At 39.6% G+C, this 22,095-nt stretch overlaps 1 protein-coding gene across 1 annotated transcript in view; it reads left to right on the plus strand.

Annotated features, from left to right (window-relative positions):
• Positions 1-22,095, plus strand: part of LOC122806850 (hyaluronidase-like) — a 541,692-nt gene that overhangs the window by 399,397 nt on the left and 120,200 nt on the right. The window contains exon 2 of the mRNA XM_044077610.1: positions 4,281-5,276. Coding sequence (XP_043933545.1) covers positions 4,341-5,276 — 936 coding nt within the window. The 5' untranslated portion in view covers positions 4,281-4,340. The remainder of the gene's footprint in view (positions 1-4,280; positions 5,277-22,095) is intronic.

Below are 22,095 nucleotides of genomic sequence, written 5' to 3' on the forward strand. Positions count from 1 at the left end.
TGGCCAGGTACAAGAATTTAATTCTAGCAGCCAAAATAACTCCTTCCCCAAAATGAACATCCAGTGGCCATAAACTTAAAAGAATGTGTTGGATATTCTGTAATATGTCAAGCCAAGGCATTATTTGGATTTCTTTCTCCTAATACCATATAAGTGTTGATTCTAATCTACGTTCAGTCTTACCAATGTAATAGCATGGACAATCATTGCACCTGACTAAGTATGCTAGGGCTTTTGATTCACAACTGAATTTTTTATATATTCGATATTCCCTATTATTCTCACAAATTAATCCACAATAATTACAAAAAACACATTTCTTCATCCCCACATTTTGTCTGTTATACATTTTCCAATATTGTTTTTAAATTCCTACCTCTACGATACACAAAAAATGGCCTGTCATTTATTTTTCTCAATTCAGTGTCCTCTAATAATATTGACCAGTTTTTCTTGAAGATCCTTTGATATACTTACTAATCAAACTAAATGTGGTGATAAAAGCAACATTATAATTAATTTCATAATCAGACCTAGATACTGTTGCAGGTGTTAAACACATATCAGATGTATTCTCCATCATGCTACCAGTCAATGATCTTAAAATCAGTTTAAAATAGCCAGCTGTTATTTTTTGCCTTACTTCAACAATTATTTCATGTACTAAAGCCCCTGGATATCCTCTGTTTATAAACATATTGTATAATAATTCACATTCACTGTTGAAATCTGTGTCCATAGTGATCCTTCTTGCAGCCCTAACCAGCTGTCCCTTTATAACTGATTTCTTTTGACTAAATGGGTGTAAGCTGGAAAATGCTGTTTGAATAGACACTTATTTATGAAGTCCTTGCTCAAACACACATCCAAATAAGCTATACTGTTAAGGCTGTATCCACAAGTAAATTTCAAAAAATCTATTGAAATATTAATATAATGCAAAAAATTGTTCACATCTATATCATTGCTTTCCCAAATGATAAAAATGTCATACAAAAAAGCATATATAGTTTACGAAATTTACTCCAGTCACTAGAAAAAATGTATCTGTTTTCCCAATAGGCCATTACAATATTTGCAAATGCCCCTCGACAAGGGGAGCCCATGGCAACTTCAGAATTCTGTTTGTAATAATTACCATTAAATAAAATATAGTTGTTACTCAAAATTAATTCTAATAGTTCCTCTATTAAATTAGTTACATCCTGGCTAGCACTCTTTGAATGCAGGAATTCAACTACCCAGGAAATACCTATTTGTTGTGGTAAATTTCACCATACCATATTTCATTATATAAAACCTGTTAATTTCAGTTGCTTTATCAGATGAAGTCTACATGTAGAAGTGGAGGAAAGTGCTTATTTTAATTTGAATATTAAATAAAATTTTAACATTCAGGAGGTGCCCAGTATCTGTCCTGTTGCCAGAAGTTATACTGAGGGATGAAGTTTGTATTATGCAGATGGGGAATCTGTTTCTTAGCAGTGGTATCGTCTACAAAATATACCTGCCCCTCCAAACCATTCTACTGATGTTGCAGAAGAGGTTTAGATCCCTTGACTAAGTATTTCTGATGCATTTGACTTGCTGATGTGTGGTAAATCTATCAGTAATGGGTCGTAGCTAGCCTTGTATAAGAGAAACAGGTCACCTCTTAAAAGTCTGTAATATACTGAGTTTAGTTGCATTGGAGAACATGTTGAGGCTTGTCCTTTTATCTCTTTGGGTGCTCAAGTTATTGCATGTGTCTGGACAGGTACATGCCAAAGGGGTCATTGTATTCAATGACTGGCCAAATGAGGGTTTAGTCAGGGAAAGCAATGACATCCATAGATTTAGACGCCATCTCTCTGTTTATAAGCTATGCAATATAGAAGGACTTTCTTGCAACAGTAGACACATGTTGGTCAAAGGTTAAGTCACTATCCACATAAGTTTCCAAATCCAACAACTGGGTCTACTTTTAGGGGCATATTTTGCAATGTGATAGTTCCCTGGGGTAGATGACTTTCCAATGGATAGGCATTTAGTTTCAGACCATGATTTTGACATCAGTTTATTAGAGACAAACCTTCCTGCAGGATGGCTAACACGTTTGGGGATTCAATGATTGCTTAGTCAGCCAGAGCCCTTTGGTATTGGCTTTTACTTCAGAAAATTAGATGTCAAACAGGAGAGGTCCCAGCACAAAACCCTGGTGGACTCTGCTGGTGTCTAGTCTATGTGTGGAGGTAACTTCCCCTTTTTTGATTGTGTCCTATCTGTGAGCCAGCTGGGAAGCCATTGGGTGAAATATAGGGGTTTATTTCTAGTTTATTTAGTTTTTCTACTATGCTTTTGTGGGGAATTGTGTCAGAAGCTTTGGTTAGTTTAAGGTGTGCAGTGTGTACTGTTTTGCCTTCATATGTTGCTTTAGTGACCTTTTCAAAAAAATCCACCAAAGTGGAGGAAAGTGCTTATTTTAATTTGGGTATTGAGTAAGCATGACCTACCCTTGATAAATCCAGACTGAGACAGATCTAGTATTTGGAGGTTCCCTACACCCTGATTTATTAATTCCATAAGTCTTTCCATGGCTTTGCATATGAGGCTGGTCAGTCATGTGGGTCTGTAACTGTCTGGGGCTGTGGAAGGGCCTCCCTTGTGCAGGAGAATGACTGACTGTAGCTGTTTTCCATTTGCTTAATACCAAGCCCGTATGGAGACTGAGATTGAACAGTGCTGTTAGGGGTGTGGCTAAATTGTGTTTCATGCAATTTACATGCTTTCCTGTGATATTGTCAGTACTTCAGCTTTTGATAGTACTTTTAGGACTTTGTATTGTGTGATAGTTGGAGGTGAGCCAGTTTCTGGCATATCATGAGGGGCAGGTGGAGGGTAATGTTAGAGCTAAATATATTGGCTAGTAGGTTCACTGTACCTTCAGTCTCATTGTAGGTAACATTGTTCATTATCAGCTCAGCGCATTGCTGCATTTTGCTTTTGAGGTTGCTTACATGACTAATTAATGCCTTGTGATTGTGATTGTCTTTTGCTTAGGTAGGTATTTTAGCCTCAAACTTTGCTTTGGTGGATTTTATTAAGCTCCTGAGTTGTTTATTTCTGTGACAATGACTCCAACACTCTGGGAATTACCCTTCTTACCTTTGGTCAAAATGTTTTTCCTTTTATTATAAAGCTTGTTGATATTATGGTAGCAATATGTGGGTTTGTTTCTGGGCTTTGCCCTGCCCTTATTCCCACAGAGTACAGCTGCATCTATGCAGCTGTTCACATGCAGATATAGTGTGGTGGTGTACATTTTTGCAGTATAAAAAATGTTGATCCTTTTTGTGCGGGTGATGCATTAAAAAATCCAGTGTCTATGCTGTTTTTGTTAGGATCTGTCATACCACTGTCTTGTATGTGTTTGTTAAACTACATACCAGCTCTCCATTTCTAGCTTGATATAGTATTTTACAGCAGAATAGATCCAAACTAAAACTATTCAGTGTTTGTGTAGCTCTAAAATCCATATGCTGATAGTTGTGATGATGCAACCTGCTGTCCTTCTCACATGTGATATTATAGAAGGTAGATGGCATCATATAACAGATGGAGTTGATGTTTGACATATCAGATTGTCTTTGGAACTGCTGCAACACTACCAGTTTATAAGAGATTGGTTTTAATTTAGAGATATTCGGAGTTAATGTTACTGGTGGTGTTTCACAGCGTGTTCTTGACTGAGGCAGTCTAGACACACCCAAGCTCAGTGAACTCCTGTTTGTGATGAGTAGTGTGTGTGTGTGTGTTTGTGTGTGTGTACATGCATGCACCGCGTCTTCCCTGCAAGATTTATGTGAGAAGGGGAGAGGTTATGCACATAAAATTGTATTAGTTCCTCAGTTTGACTCCTTCCAAAGTGGCATTTTGCTTGAATGGGTCTGAGTGAGCAATCTTTAACTGAATATGATGTGAACCTGTATTTCACTTAATCACTGGTTATGTTTAAAAGACCTTCACTGCAGTCAAACTCATATAAAACTGTACAGTTTTGGGAGTGTTGATAGTCACTTATAGAAAAAGGCAATGTCCATGTTACTTTCACTCTCGAGTCATTTCTAGCGGGAGTACCTCTTTAACCATAGGGATTCAGATGTTTTAGTATGCAGTAAGAATTTCACACTAAGTACTGCAAGCAGAAGGTGTGTGACAAATTCACAGTGAGAAACAAAACAGACGCGACTAGTATATGCCTACAGTGACTCCAGTTTAACAAACTATCTTTTTTCTTTTAGGTTGCTGTTTAATGTCATCTGTTACACACTAAGAATTCTGGACGTGGAGACACTACTTTCATGTTCGCTATGGTGACTTTTGGTTTTACACTTGTAAGCTGCATTGGATTCTGGGTTTGTGGCATTCAGTTAATCTATGCAGAGCTGCTATTAAAGCCTGCTTCATCTCCTGTCATTCAGGACAAGCCTTTTGTTGTAGTGTGGAACATGCCAACAGCAAGATGTCAATGGAATTATGGTATTGATCTACCTCTGGGAGTATTTGACATTATTAAAAATAAAGGTGATCATTTTAAGGGGCAAAATATGACCATCTTTTATAAAAACAAATTTGGCCTGTACCCTTATATTACTAAAGATGATGAGATAGTATATAAAGGTGTACCTCAGAGAGTAAACATGAGGGACCATCTTAAGATAGTCACTAGAGATGTCAAATCCCTTCTTTTTGAAGACTTTAGCGGTCTGGCCGTAATAGACTGGGAAGAGTGGCGACCCCTTTGGGCACAAAACTGGGGGCTGAAGAGAATATATAAAGAATTTTCAAAGTATTTAGTGAGGACAAGGCAACCATACCTAACAGACAGAGAAGCGACACGTGTTGCTAAGAAGGAGTTTGAAATAGGAGCTCAGAACTTTTTGCGTAAAACACTGAAAACTGTAAGGAGACTCAGGTTTTCAGGATTGTGGGGTATGTATGGATTCCCAGAATGCTTTAATTCTAACTGGAGAAAGGTGCGCAGATATACAGGTCACTGCCACAAGGAAGATATTCAAAGGAACAACCAGCTGGCCTGGCTTTGGAAGGCTTCATCTGCTTTGTACCCGAGCGTCTACCTCCATAAAAATCTAAGCTCCACAGAAGAAGCTTGGAAGTTCGTGCACTACAGGGTAAAGGAGGCCTTGAGAGCTGCAGCATTTGGGTCACCCAGTGCATTGCCGGTGCTACCGTACTCAAGAGTTGCATACATGCACTCACCAAAGTATCTGTCAGAGGTAAGACATTATTTATTTTTTTTATGTTTGTGGTTGTGTTAGTTACCATCTAAAACACAACATTGCAGGTTATACTGAAAAGCTGTACTTCTTAAATTACCTGCTAATTTTTTCTTGTAAACATCTATGCTATCTGTAAAATCTGTAGAACCACCTGTAGCCCATGGGTTGCTTTCAATGCGAATTCCACTAAGTAATGGTTCTGTCTGCTTTTAAAAAGTTATTTGTAGTTATATGTGCTGGACCCCACTATGTTTATTGAATGGATATTACAAATGACACGATGACTTAAAAGCAAAATTGTAACAGACAATTAATTGTTTGGTTTATTGTTTAAACAGTGACCAGAATGGTTTGTAGGAGCTGCAGTTTTGGGTTTTGTATTTTCTTTTTAAGCAAGTAAACAAACCTAGTTAGGCCAGTAGCATAGATAGGGGTTTTACTCCCAAGCTGTGCTTTTGGAATCCAGAGATCAGCTGCTTTTCCTGGCTTGGGAAGACTGGAGGGGGAAGAGATAAAGTGATTTGATGACCTGCTCTTTCATCTTAGAGGAGGATGTGGGATTCATCAGAGCTGCATTCCTCCGTGGTAGAAACCACTGGGCTGTACAGATATGCTCCCCATATACGCATGCATCCTAGAGCATGTCTTTTGTCTTAGGCTGACATATGCGAGACTGTGCAGTCACAGCCAGCTCCAGTGCATTGCATCCAAGGAGGAGGATCAAGGATAAAGAGGTGCCACTGGGTCATAATTATGCACCATCCTGGATATGCATGCCTTTAAAGGATTACCATCCTAGTAGGTTCTGCAGTAGCAGCTTGAAATAGGGTCATGGGAGTGGGAGGAATGGCAGGAATTGAGGACAGTTGTTTCTCTACTGATACTTGCAGAGAAACATGCACTAACATAAAACTACAACAGGGAATACATGTCTTTGTTTTTTATGCACTTTGTTGGAGTAGTTTAACCTAATACCATAGGTGGATGGCTTAATTATTTCCATACATGTTTGTGTGACACTGCAATACTCAGCAGTAGGCACCATGTCATTTAACATTGGTTTCTACTTTTATGTTCACTTTTGCCTTCCCAAATGACTTGTCTAATCATGCCATTGATCCTTGGAAAGCATTGCCTCTCGTTGCTCAAATTTATGTTGACCCAGTCTACTGGTACAGAGTCAGATCATGAGATTAAAGCAAATCACCTTTAATCCATTTGCAGATATAGTATGGATCAATTGAATTACCAACAAGGACAGAGACCATCCTAAGGCTTAATCATGTTACATGGAAGCTCAAAACAGTAACCTTCATTATATTTTTGTTAAAATAAAATCATTTAGCCACATGTAATTAGAGGTGATGTTACAACATCACCGGAGGAAGATTCTCCACTTTAATTTAGGTGTGCAACTAGAATCTTATGTTAGATTAGGACCCTGCAAGTTTTATCTTCTCTTGTTATTTTAGAGACATTAGGTAACTGGTAGGTATCTTTGCCAGCAGGGGATCTGAATGTTGCATAACAATCTCCATTTTTTTTCCCTTCAACAATAATCTTTTTTTAATATTAAACACCTTTATTAAATTAACACTTGTGATATAGGCAAAGATACATTAACAGAAAAAAAAAGTTAACATTTTTTTTTCCATTTGCATCACATTTTTTTCTTTCCTTGTAATTATCAGTTCAACATTACATAAAGTGCTGAATTTTTGCCTTTCCTTAAACCACACTCTTCCTCCTGAACATTATTCTGTATTGCTTTCATAATTTCCATTTATTTTTATGTAATTTTCTCCTTCCCTTTTCCAAAACTCCATCTTCCAGTACTTTACTCTCTTTTATAATATTCAGTACTTCAAATACAGTTGAGTTAGACTTTCATTTCCATTTTTTAGTAATTGCTTTTTTGGCAGCCAGCAGAATTAAACTTAATAAGGCTTGCTCTATCTAGGCAAATCACATCCTGCGTCCCAGCTCATAAGACTCATTTTCTTAGATAAAGCCATTTGCTCACCCAATCTTTCTGACAGAGTACTATCTAGGGAATATTTAAAATCTGCCAACTCATTGCACTCACAAAACATTATGTTCACAGTTACCTCTTTCTTCCCCCTTTTACACCTTCAACATTTGCTATCTAGTAAGGAAAAATTATTTGACGTCTTCTTGGAGTATAAAAATACCCATGTAAACACTTCCAAGCAAAGACCCCAAATCTCCTGGACTTTGTTGCAGACTTGGGAACCATACATATGTCCTGCCATTGTTCAGCATTGACAGGAATCCTATTGGAGAGAGTCCTGAGAGAAAGGTTGATTGCTTTCTAGGAGGATAACATTCTCCAGAAAAGCAGCCATTATGAGTTTGTGGCCAGGAGTTGTCTGATGGCATTGATCTAGTTTTATAACTATGTTACTTGATAAGAAGGTGGTGTAGTTGTGCTCAACATGATCTTCTGTAGGGCCTGTCACCTGGTCCTGTTCAGGAGGCTGCTGGGTAAACTGGAACTCTTGATGGTAGGATCTAGACTTAGAACTGTTGCATGGTTAAATGAGAGGACACTGAGGGTTGGGTAATTGGGACAGTACCAGGAATAAGCAAAGCGACTAGTGGAGCACTGTAGAAGGTTGGTCATGGATCTATTATCTAATGAAGTATCCGGAAAGTATGGCCAAGCAGGATGAAAGATGGCAGTTGAAGGGCAGTGCAGATGAATACAAAATAGCGTACCTGGGCCACAGCAGCCCCAACATGAAATATCAGATAGAAGAAATAAAGCTGATGGTAACAGAACAGGAAAGGGATTTATGATATTTGGACTGACCCACAAGTATTAGATTGAGAGGGAAGTGGCAACAGTCAGCTGAATGTTCTGATGTATTCTTGGCAGAGGGGGAAAAAACCCAGAAACACACCTCTCAATCTGGAATCGTCAAAAATCTGGACAAAGACCCATGAAAAACAGGTACAAATCTGTACGCTGATCAACATAAAATTTGCATACATAATTATTTAACCCCACTCCAATGGAATTGTGGGATACAATCATTCAAACGCAAATTGAAGAACAGGCAAAATATAAAATGACAAATATCCTTCAGAAAAAGCAAGCTAACACAAAACCTGTTATTCCAACAACATTCTAAGTTTATAAGAACAGTATTTAAAATCTGCCCCTATTTTTGGGGTTTGCTCCCCATTATTTAAGGCTTTATGCAGATTCCATGTGTTAGGAAGTTGAGAGGTATGCATGAAGTTAAAAACAGCAGTGATCTGTGCTCATATAGCACATGTACAAGGTTTTAGCAATCTTTAGCAAGTCCTAATATTCTACAACTTTTACTACACCAGAAAATAAAAAAGTACCATTATTGCACTCTGCAGCTTCTTGAGCAAGTAGTTTCTATGATTACTAAGCAAATATCAGTTTTATCTATTAGGAAAGTAACTATGTTTTTTGTGGTCACTATATATACAAATACTGCCTTTTGTTATCCATTTCAGCATGCCAACATGAGAAACATTTTACATTTCCAAAATGTTAAATACAGATTACACCAGGAAAAATAGGCTCTTTCTTCATCAACTGCATTCATACGTACAGACTATAGCTGTTGTTACTATATTTCAGCCACATCAAAAAAAAAATCATCAGTGAGTAACATCTTAAAGTACCCTTGTAGGCTGCAAAGTCTCAACTGTACAAATTTATGAAAAATGTCTAAATTGTTGGACTGAGCCTCATAAAATTTGTGTTTTTCTAGCAAACCATTGAGGACTGAAGTCATTATATAATGACAGACATTTCATAGGTGTGTACTAGGCTAATGGCCCTGGGGCCTTTACAAGCCTTAGCCGTAGGATTACCCTACCATTGTGCCACCCAACCTTAGTTCTCAGTGCCTCTGTCGAGCAGAGCCACTAGAGTTATCCCTGGGGTGAATTTTCTGTTTCCCATTCACTCATCAAGATTTCTCTTGGAGGGTCAGAGAGTTGCTCTGCTTGACATGTATGGGAACTTTATTCCATAGCATGGGCAGTCTCTGGGTTATGAACCTGTCCCTCCAATACGTTCTGTTGATTGTAGTAATGAGGTTGAGGTCTCTGGAGCATGTGGTGTGGAGGGATTGGGATTTCTTTAGATGAAGCATTTCTGACAAAGCTGGGTCAGACATTGCTTTGTAAGTCAAACAGAGATCGTCTCTAAGCAGGTGATATGAGACAGAGAATAGTTGGAGTTTTTTGAGTCTTTCCATATAGGACAAGTGTTTAAGGCCTAGAATCCTCTTTGTGAGGTACTTTTGCGGCCTGTCCAGTTGTTGCAGGTGTCTGGTGAGGTACATGCCAAGTGGGGCATTGTACTCTGAATGGCCTAATGAAGGAAGGGTTGAAGGAGACAATGACCTCTTTCTTCCTGAATGCAAAACCCTTAGTAATGAGATGTGCCACATAAAAGGACTTTCTGACCACAGTGGCAATGTGGTGATCAAAAGAAAGCCTGTGTTCCTTGATCTCTTATAACACCTTCTGTGTTGATTGGACTACCATCAATATGATAATTCATGGGAACTGGGTTTTTCCCAAAGGGGATGATGACACATTTTTTGGCATTGAGCTTAAGGCCGTGGTTCTGACACCAGTCATTGGTCTTAGTGAGGCCATTCTGTAGGATGTCAGCATCATTTGGGGAGTTAATAACAACTCCCAACTTGCAATTGTTTGGGAACTTTGTCAGCCAGAGTCCCTTTGTGTTGGCCTGGACTTCAGAGAAGTAGATACCAAACTGAGAGGACCCAGGATCGAACCCTGTGGGACTCCACTCGTGACTAGTTGGCAGTCTGACTTGGAATCAGCTACTTTCACACTGTGGGTTCTATCTGTGAGCCAGTTTGCAACCCACCTAGTGATATAGAGGTTGATTCCTAGCTTATTGAGGGTTTTCTATGATTCCTGCCTGGGGAATGGTATGAAAGGTCTTGGCCAGATCAAGGTAGGCTGTATGAACCACCTTGCCTTCATCCACAGCTCTGGTGACTGACTCAAAGAAGTCAACCAAGTTGAGCAGCCATGATCTACCCTTCACAAAACCAAAATGTGTGGGATACAGAGTTTGGAGATTCCCTATATCCTTGTTTATTATGTCCATGATGATACGTTCCATAGCTTTGCATATCAGACTCGTCAGGCTAATGGGGTGATAGTTCCCAGGGTCTGTAGTCACTCCTTCTTTGTGGAGAGGGATGACTGTAGCAGTGTGCCATTCGGTAGGGACAAAGCCTGAGGTGAGGCTGTGCTTGAACAGGGCACACAGGTGAAGTGCCAGTTCACTCTGTAGTTCATGCAGAAAACAGCCAGGGATATAGGTCCCATAGAAGCTGTGTTCTTGGCTTTGGACAGTGCTGTTTTAACCTCTGCAGCAGTAATACTGGGTGCCTGGCGATCTACTGGTATTGTGATTGGCCCTTTGGGGGGGGGGGTAAAGTTGGCACTGAATCTGTCGGCCAGTATATTGGCAATATCTGTTGTCTAAGTATAGTAGGCACCATTGTGCAGAAGCTTAGAGCAAATCTGGGTATTGCCATGGAGATTCTTTACATAACTATAGAACACCTTGTGGTTATCTTTACTATCTGCTGCAATTCTGTTTTCTTAGCTAGCTTTAGAAGATTTGATGAGGGATCTCAACTTTTTGTTGAGGCTGATAAGGGAGTTTTTCCAGTCTTGGGACTTTACCTTATTCCGCATCAGTTTCCTCCTTCTTTTGTGGAGTTTGTTTATGGCAGAGGACCACCAGATTGGCTTCCTTTTTTTGGAGGAGAGCATCTTGGTTCTTTTGGGTATGCATTTCTGTACGTGTTTGTACAGTGCATTGGTGTATGAGTCGGCGGTCATGCAACTATTCTCCATTTGCATGGGTGCTGTGAAGTTAGCCACCTCTATTTTTAGGAGCCCAAAGTTAGCTTTGGAGAGGTTTTTCATGGTGGTTACCTTTGCGGGGGTAGGGGATGGGAGGGATGTGGATTTCCAAGGTGATTAGTTTTTGGTTGGAAATAACCAGGGAGGAGTTGACTATTGGTGTAGAGCAACGGTCACCCATATTAGTAATGACTAGGTTAAGGATGTTGCTACCTCTAGTGGGATCAAGAACGAGCTGGTCCAGGGCATTGGAATTAGAGTTCCAGGAAACGATGGGCAAGTGTATTGGTACATGAGTAGTTTTCCCAGTTAACAGAGGAGTTGTTGAAGTCACCCAGTGTGAGAATGTTAGTTTGGACCCTAATATTCTCCAGGGTGCTTAGGGACATGGAGTGTGAGTCTTGGGACATGGTTGAGGACCTGAATCACTGTCTTACCCAATGTTAGCTGCACTTGAAGTATCTAATGCATTATGTTGAGCTCCCAGTCTGGAGGTGTACGCATCCTTTATGAATATGGAAACACCACTGCCTTTGGAGCTTCAGTCCAAGTTCTGGGGCCAAAAGGTGTGGAATTAGTTATAGCCTGGTAGTGCAGGGGTGCTTTCTGCTACCTTGAGCCAGGTCTCTGTTATGGCACAAATGTCGATGTTCTCCATTTTAAGGACTGCTTCGAGTGAGTGCATTTTGAGATTTAGACTTCTAGCATTGAGCAGCATGACCTATGGACTGCATTTGTTTGTAGCTGTTACATGGTAATTTGGTGATTGGAACACCGCCTAAAAGGCACTATAGGGGTGGCAAGAGCCTTTGCCAGTATCCGGAAGCCCAGGGGTGACAGATGCAGGCCATCTCTGGCAAAGCATCGAGGTCTGTCAATCATGTCATCCCAGGCAGACAGATACTGGATCCCCTTAGAATGACACCAGAAACTTGGTCAAGTGCCTTTGAGTTTCAGACTTCATAACCTTCAGAAAATACATGCTAATACAAATACTGTTCTGTCAGCTTTCTTTGTTTTAAGCACAATATTTAAAAATCTGTCCCCGATTCCTGCTCCCCTCCCCCCATTATTTTTGTCTTTGTCTGGATTGTTTGCTAATTTCTCTGTTAAAAAGAGAAGGCTTTACCTATGCAAGTCGCATTCTGTGCAGCCAGGAAAGTCCAATATCTGTCCAGCCTCTTTAAAACTACCTAGATTACTAAATGGCTAACCTTTGCATAGATAGTAACAGGTGACAGGCATGACATAGTAAAATGTAATCTTAAACTCTATGTGAGCAAGTATATGAACTTCCTTGCAGGCTGCCCAAAGTAGTGTCAGGTCCTTAGTTACACTCTTACCCTGTACATCTTCTAACAGCATCTTATAAAAGTCAAAACCACTGCTTTCACTACAGCTTACAGCAAGTAAACTAATAGTGATATTTACTTACTGTAATGCAAACTGTGTATTTCTCAGTACTTCATGAATACATCATTTGGCATATTCAGCTCAGTCTCTGATTACAGCAGGAAATACAGATAATTTCAGATTTAAGTTTTACAGCACGCTGCATGTGGATAACGCAAATAGATCTGTTATTGTGATCACATACAATTTTCACTGAGATATCAAACAAACAAAAACGTGGATAATGCACACAATGTACACAGTATGAAATTTGGTGCTTTTTTTTTGGTATTCTCTGCCCAGCCCTAGCCATGTGTCCAAAGATAAAATAGGATCCTAGGAAGTTACTAGGCTAATGGCCGTAGGGCTCTTGCAAGCCTTGCCAAGTTCTACCCTTATTTCCATGATCAGCACCAATAGCCTCTGCCAAAGAGGGACACAGAACCTATTAAAATACCAGAACAATGGGTATCTAAAAAGGGGTGCAAAAACAACAATGCAACGTGTTATGCAAGTTATTAAAAGGCTTGTTCCATTTGTACAAATCTGTCCATTTAAAAAATATTGCATGATGCAAAAAAATTGAAACGCGTAATAGAACATGCAATAAATGCAATTTACGGGTACATAATGCATAATAAGGCTGTTACTCAGAAAGCTGCAAATATATCTATAAACAAGAGGTCTCTTAACATTGCAAACATCAAGCTATGCAAGAAAATGCAAGATACATGCTCAAGAAAATATGTAAACATTCCACGGCTTGCAAATGTACAAATAACTGCAGTGTAAACATTACACAAGGTTTGCTCACAAACTGAAAAATAGAAAAATTACCCAAATGCACTAAATGTTGCAGCCAAAATAAAAGAAAAAAAAGCAATGCAACATTTTGTACTATAACCCTTGCTAACAAATAATATTTATGTAGTGTCAAAATACTCAAACCTAAAATGCACATTAAACTTTAAAAGTGACACTTTGTGCTTGAAATGAGTTTAACTATCTTAACATTTCCTATTGGACCCTACACTTGTTACTTCAAATAGTTACACCAATTATGGCAGTAAACTCTTGTTTGACATCGTATTAAATAAGAGTCAGTCCATAAAAGTTTTAGTGATATTTACACCTTTAGAAATAATATGATACTGCCGTAAACAAACTTGTAATGAAAACAAAGATTCAAGAGAACTGCAACTACTCATGTCAAGCCACACCAGTGAAGTACTTCAGTACGCAGTGCTATGAAATTAGAGCAATGTGTTTATAGAAAGTTTACATAAAAGCTGTAATGTTTAGCATGTTACTTTCATCTGGGTGCTTATGGCACTGGTTCTACAAGGGGCAGGTAGAAATAATCTGCTGCTAGCAGATAAGGATTTCCGATTTCACATGCCGTATACATACTGTATAAAAAAACAAGCATCAACACCTTTTTATTTTTCAAAATGGTGGGGATTAAAGATGAGCTGTCAATACAATGAGTACGTCTGCCAAACTATGTCAGATAAGCTTCCAAGAAGAGAAAAAAACATGAGTGTAAGTACTTTGAACTGTCTCCTCTTAAAGAATTAAAGAAAAAAAATGCGTTTATAGCTGGTGGCTTTCCCAACTTTTTACCACTGCAAATACAACACATACTAATGGAGAAAAACCTCAAATTAGTGGCCCTTCTAAATATTAACTTAGGCAGTTGGTAGAAAAAGCAGTTGTGAGCTTAATTTCATATCTTTTTCTCTCAAATTCTCTGAAATGATTATTAGCATGTTCGTTCTAATGCCTGCTACTTGTTCTGCACTGTACTCTGTGATGGTGGCATTGACAGCAGTGTCTTTTAGTAACACATTTAATTTGTTAGCTGGGTAATTGGTTTGACATATATCTCTTTAGCAGTCCTCAGGATACAGTAAATGAATAAAACACTTGGATGCACAGGCAGTCTGTTAAAATTAAGGAGCAAATGCTTTAAAGTTTGCACTCCCAAGGGTGTAAAGAAAGAAATAAAGAATAAATGCCTCCGTCACAGTGGAGCCCCTGACTGGCAGCTAAAGACAGCCCTTGGCTTCTATTCTTCTAAAAGAAGCTACAGTAGTAGGCAGACTAAATTTCAACCTTTCTTACAGTATATCATGTCTGGCTTGTCTTCTCTCATTATAGTTCATTCTTGCTCAACCTTTTGTTTAAGATTCTTAATGCAGCTGTTACTCTCCATACATAAGATATCATACAGAAGTAAAGTATCTGTCCACCAAATTAGACCGAGAACAGCGATATGTAGAGAGCAACGCACACACATTTACTGATTCTGTTAGGAACAGTTGAAAGATATGGTCAGTGCTTCGCAAGCAAGGTAAAACTACATTTCAGTACTACTTGTGGTAGTTTCAGCTTCCTATATAGACTCTTCTTGTCATAATCGCAGTTAACAAGCACGTAAAGAAAGACTGCCACTGAATTAAATATGAAGTCGGAAGAAGACTCCACATGAAGCTTTAGGGATGCATGACCAAATTTCACTTGAACTAAACTGTAGTGAAAGTATCTGATGGGTGTTGACATGACATCCTTGCTCGTTAGACAACTGTCTGAACTTTGTTTTTATTTATTTTTTTAATCTCCGGCCCCCAGTAAATAAAAATTAAAAAAAAAATTGAGAATTGAAGGGGCCATACAGAAATTCATGGCCCCCCATTATTTTTCCCACAAAAAAGGTAAACACCAAGAAATTTGGTACGATTGAGAGGTAAGGCCAGAAACAAAATAGTAGTGCTTTCTCTACACTAGCCCTGCTCAGTTCATACCTAAAGTAAGATGTGCCGTTCTGTCATGATCATATCTCATCTGCTTTGAAAAGTCTACACTACTTTTTGATCATCTGGAGGTCTGTATACAAGGTATTACTTTTATCATACCAGTTGCCTTATGATTTGGGGCCTTTCTGACTGAAGGAGGCATAAACACCATGGCAACTGATTTGCTTAGTTTATTCAGATGGTGAGTCCCAGAATTTGCCTGGAAATATATGATAAATTGTTATTTCTTTATTAGATGTCATTTCTGTAGCTCACCAGGTTTGGGAGGTAATTTCAGTGTTCACCATTAAGAAGGATGTGAAGACCCATTTATTTCATAAAACATATTGTAATTCATGTACGTTTAATAGATCATAACTGATGGTGATACCCTTTTTATTTGTTATAATTATTTAACTGTACTGCTTCGGTTATATCGTGGTTAGATACAAGTACTTTGATAAATCTGACTTTTTTTTAATAGTTTAACTGCATTGAGGGCTGATCTAGAAAGGATCTCCCCCAGGGTTGTAGCTTTACCAAGAAAACACTTGAAATGTTTTCATTTGTTATTTGTAACATGTCTTATATTTTCTGAATCAATGGAGCTGACTAACATTATAGGTTCATATGTTCATTGGATGATGGTAGGCTATTGGCCTGGAGGCCCTTATAACCTAGCCAAGAATTTTGCCCATGTTCCCACAAAGTCAGCACCTGTTTCCCCTGTCCAGCAGGGACACAGGTGGGATTCCCAAGGGTGTATTTTCTGTTTTCCATCCAGTCGTCCAGGTTCCTGTTAGAGGGATAGAGAGGTATTATGCTTGACATGAAGAGGGAGTCTATTCCATAGATGGGGGAGTCTTTGGGATAGAAATCTATCCTGCCGATAAGTTCTATTAATGTCACAGACCAGGTTGAGACCTTGTGTGCAGGTTGCATGAGTGGAGTTTGACTTATGGATATAGAGCAGCTCCATCAAGGCTAGGTCTGAGATGGCCTTGTATGTCAGACACCGGTCACCTCTGAGCAGTCTGTACAAGACCAGACTCGATAAATGGATGATTTATGGATAAGTACTTGCCCTCTCTGGAATCATTATGGTTGTTGGCAGACTATTTACCATCTAAAATGTAAGGTTTATAGTCATCCTTTTTTTCTCTTTAAAACCTGTGTCTATTCTTCACCTACAAGGTTCTTGGGGGATTACCCCTGTGAGGGAACTGCTTCTTCAGGTTGCTAGCCTTGTTTAATCTCCTTGATTCTGGTCCTTATGAAATTACCCTTTACTATATTTCTCTCTACCCAAGCAGGATACATACTGCTGTAGAATAGGTAAGCTTTACTGGATACAGTTTCCCTAGCTACAGATATTTAAGGAACTGTTTCCTTTTTTTTGTAAAAGTTAAAAATCATGTGTGTGCTCATTGACTTGATTTAACACAGTGAAAATGTAAAAAAGGTCTTCTTTTGACCCAGTTCAAACCATAAAAATGTCATTAATAAGTACTTTATAAAATGTAATGCATGACCTGATAGAACCATTGAAAACATACTGTTCATCCCAAACAGTCATATGTAAATTGTTATAACTGGGGGCCATAGCCTCATAACTACAATCTTTTGTTTAAACATTTTCCTTCAAAGGATATAAAATTATATGACAGTATTGCATGCTAATATTTCTATTAAAAAGTGCACCTTCTACACCAGTTAAGTTAGACTTCCTGTACATATAACAGGACATCATTTCCACGTCCTAATGTTTAGGGATTGGGGGTTCATATGTGATTACTAGTTTAATGACCTCAGGGGACATTTTTAAGCCAAGCCATACTTCCAAAATACATCAGACACATTTACTTTAAGGGGTATATGTAGGCTGAGGCCAAGGTGGACTAACATTTATAGGCCACTTCTAATAGAGACATAGGTGTCAGACCAGGGGTAAATTTCCAGTTCCCCATCCACTGTTCAGAATACGACAACTTCACAGCCATAATTATGAAGAAGACTGAATCCCTCAGAGTTGTGTCTTCCATCTTTTGTATAAAGTGAAAGGAATCTTTGGTACAAGAGTCAGTTTGATGGACCACTATGGATTGGTGTGGTTTCAGTCTTGGCCCTTTTCATCAAGATGATAGGTCTTAAGAGGTTGGGGTTGAAAATATCTTTATGCACCTTCATGAGCCCAAAACTTTAGGAGACAAGCATTTTTAACAGTAATATAAATCCCTGTGCTGTCATTGAGTACCTCAGGGACTCGGCCTTTGACAGAGGCATCAATTTGATTAAATGCTGTCTTGCCATTATATTATCCTCACCTTTCCTTAGTCATTGTTGTTGTTCAAAAGGTTTAACATTTTCACAGCATACCACCTGGAATCCAACAATACTAATGCATCTCTTTTGTTAGAATTAATATTTTAATACTTTTGTTCTGTCTCAAACCATTCCTTCTGTGGAAGGTTGGGTGTCAGGCTGACAACGTGGCACTGTAAAACTCCACTGCCAATCATGAGTGGGCAGGTGATCAGCTGTGGCGACCCCTTACCGGGAAAAGCCGGAAAAAGAAGTTGTTCTGTCTCAAACCATCTAGGGCCAAAAGTTCTTTGTTAGAGAGATTATAGTGTCTGTTGTTGGGAGAAGCAGATACATCTCCCTAATCTCGCCTTCACAAGCATTCAAGAAGCTCTGGAACTAATGTAGGCAGGGGTGTTGAAGCAGTTACTTATTTTTTTAAGATATAACTACCCCCTTAGATGTGGTTTTAACTTTCTGATGCCAACATAATTTCAAATGCAATTTGTGGGCATACTCTCTCAAAAAATTCAGTCTCTATCACGTTGATCCTCCCTGATGGTAAAATTCAGAAGCTTTTCCTGAAAACCTTTCCTTCCCACACTAACAGAACATGACTCGATAAGCTTATAATCCTAAAAGGCTCTTCTTAATCAGCAGCTGACATATTCCTTGGTCAACAAAAATTCCTCTCAAATCATTTTTCCTTGCTTTCTGAATGTAATTTTTATCAGTATTTTACTTTGCATTGCTTCCGGTATGGATTCAACTTTTGAAGCAAATAGTTTAACTTTTTATACTACAACCCTAATCATCAGTGTCAGTGTTTGATGGGGGACAAGAAAGAGATACTGTTAAAGGGGAATTTTACAGAATACCTGAAGTATTCCCTTGCAAAGCCAGAAGTGTGATTTATGATGCTTGCTGTGTAGGCAGAATATCTAGATTTCTAAGAGAATTTAAGAGCATATGTACGTCATTAGGAATCAGGATGCCAATAATGCCTTTTTAAGCATTCCATGCATTTGCAATCAATGATTTTAAATTTGCCACTTTAGAATAGTTTTTTTTTCCTTATGGCAGAGAAGCTATAGACAAAGTGTTAGATTAGAAAGAGTTTGTGTGGCAAGTGAAATTAAATGCTTGCCAAGCACCAATGAAGGGGGCTAGCTCATTGACCCTGATCATATGACCTGCTTTATTCACATGCAGAATTGTAGACAGTTTTTTTTCAATTTATACTCTGTCTGGTACTGCTACCCACCCCCATGCATCCATGTTGCCCCACCAAAATGTAGTCTTTTGAGATGTCTATTGTCACTCTTAACTGGCATTTAGTAGCAGTGATTTACTACAACAAGCCTGTATACCACATCAAGGTAGCCAGTCTCACAGAGGTCCATTTATAATGCATGTAGCCCCCCCCCCCCCCCACACACACACACACATACACACCACATGGCTACTAACTGCTCTGGTTTAGATACCTTAAAAAAGCTGCATAAACCATTCTCAATAAACAGCCCACAATCCTGTCAAAAGGGAAGCCAGCCAAGCTGGGCTGTTGGCTGCTTTGCTTTAGGTGCATTAAATAGTGGCCTAATCCATTCACAGAAAGCAGCCCATAACCCAGTCAACAGGGGGAGACAGCCTGATCCATTCACTGCAACAAGCCCCTCTACAACATCAAGGTAACCAGTCTCACAGAGGTTCATTCACACCATCACACACCAGCCAGAAAAGGGGAAGCCAGCAGTTAGTCCCACAGTGGTCCAGTCAAACTGCACGCCACCACAGTGGATAGTAACTGCTGCTGGAGGCTGATGACTGCTGTGGTTGTGATAGCTTAAAAAGCAGCTGTCTCCCCCTGTTTGCAATAAGCAGCCTATGATCCAGTCGAAAGGGAAGCCAGCTGTGCTGTGCTGTTGGCTGCTGTGGTTTATATGCATTTAATACCAGCCTAAGCCATTCACATGAAGCAGCCCACAACCCAGTCAAAAGGAGAAGACAACATGTGACCTTCACTGCAACAAATCCCTCTTCCACAAGATGGCCAGTTCCACAGAGGGTCCATTCACACAAAACATCTTTCACACAGTGGACATTAAGATCTAACTGGTGCTGGGAGCTGTTGGCTGCTCTGGTTTTGGTGCATTTAAAAATGCAGCCTAAGTCATTCACAGTAAGCAGACCACAGTCCAGTCCAAAGGGAAGACAGCTTGGCTGAGCTGTTGACTGCTCTGGTTTTCATGTCATTTGGCAATTGCAGTCTTAACCATTCACACCAAGCAGGCCACAATGCAGTCAAAAGGGGAGGCCACCCATCTACAGCATACTGTCAGCACATGACAATGTACAGCTTGCCACGAGTACCCAGCTGCAATCATCCTGATAGTCTATTGCATCACCTTGGAAAGACAAACTGGAGATAATTACATGGATCAAAGTCTTTCAGCACATGTGATATCAACATCAATGCCATTGTGTATGTGCATCATGGCCAACCCATTTAAGCATACATCAGACATGGTGTTTCGTAGCCAAGCCTTAATGCATGATGGAACACTGAAAGACTGCTCTGCAGAGGAAACACTGGCATGTTGGCTAGAATTGTTAATGCATTGTTTACAATAGGGTAAAGTTCAGCTGCTGGAGGGTTGAAATTATGGTGGTTGGCAGTTTGTCTTGTGCAACTGCTCTCCATCTGCCCACCCATCGTGAAGCTCATTTTTGAAACTGGGCAAACTGGATATGTCAGTCTTTTATATATTGTACAATTCCACCACTTTCTCATTATCTTCAGAAGCATGCAGCATGTTTGGCATCAAATACTGTACAATGAAATGTGGGAAGCATTTTATAAGCTGGTCTTTTATTTTGCCTATGGCATGACCCAGGAATGGAATGAACACGTTCCTTTGATAATACTTCTCTGAGTCAGCAGCTCCAATGTTGCTTCTTTGAGTTTGTCTTCCACATATTCTTGGAACACTTTCTTCTACCATAACTCTGGCTGCCAGCCTTTGACTTATTCATACAGCTCTGAAAAAGAATGGTCAGCATTTGACATCTGTGCAGTCATAGAAACCTGGTTCAAAGCTATGGAGAGCACCCCAGTCTTACCTGATTATTCATCCTGTCATACATTCAGGCCCCAAACTGTGGGCAGTAAAGCCAAAGGAGGTGGAGTTTCAGTTTACATTAAAGACATATGCACCTCCATGCTGGTTAAACAGTATGATGCACAGGAGACACTCCAGGTGCAGTTAACCATTGACAAGACCCCTATTCAAATCATAGTAAGCTACCAGCCCACCAAATCTGACTCAAGATGCCCAATCTGTCTATTTGGACCTGTTTAAATCTATCAAAATGCAACCCTTTACCCTGATCCTGGGTGACTTTAACTTCCCAAACATAGATTGGAAGAACTACTCGTGCCAGAACACAAATGCCCAGAGATTCCTCGATTTTTGTCAATGCAAATGGCTTGGAACAGCTAATCAATACCCCTCGAGAGGTGCTGATATCTTGGACTTTTGTATTAACCAGCATGAGTAACCACTGCAGCATTCCTATAGTATCATCCTCCCTGGTAAGATCCGACCATAAAGCGGTCACTTTTGAAGTCATCATCTTCCCCAACCCACCTCTAGCTAGGATCAGACATAAAACTTTCTTTAAAGCTGATTACAGCCTCCTGAGGGATGGTATAAACAGCTTTGCAGCCCCTCCCCTTTTGTAGGAACTGGCACCAATATCCAAAACTACACTAAAGCACTGTACGAGCATTTGTATAGATGGATGGAATCAGGAATACCAGACAGGAATAAATCATCCTCCGCAAGCAAACCTGTCTGGTTGACATCTGCAATAAATAAAACTCTACAACAGAAGGAATAAATGCTGTCCAAGACCAAGAAGGAACAGGTGCCCAAATGGAAGCAATCTCTGCTTAGCCTGAACAAGCAAATACGAGCTCTAATGAAATCCTCCAAAGCAAACTTTGAGTCCAAATTGGTCACATCTACTAGAGACAATCATAAGGCCTTCTCCACATATGTCTGCAACCTCAAAGGACCAAGATCTGTTTAGAACTAGTGGTCAAGGACACCACATATACAAATGCCGAAGATATAGCTAACTTGCTAGTTGATAGATTCAGGAAAAACTTCACCCCTCTGTCCCCCATAATTAAATCAGGACATCCCAAGTACCTGCCCCCTTCTCCTTATATCTAGGGAACAGGTCATCACTGCTCTCTCTCAGGCAAAAAATCCAATGGGACCTGATAACATACCAGGCTGCATCCTACGTGAGCTCGGGGAGGAACTTGCAGCACTATTATGTGCCCTATTCAACCAAAGCCTGAGTACTGGCTTCATACCAGGTGAGTGGAAGAC

This window comes from Protopterus annectens, chromosome 7.part0 (genome assembly GCF_019279795.1).
Source record: "Protopterus annectens isolate FY-2018-M chromosome 7.part0, PAN1.0, whole genome shotgun sequence".
Lineage (NCBI taxonomy): Eukaryota > Metazoa > Chordata > Ceratodontiformes > Protopteridae > Protopterus > Protopterus annectens.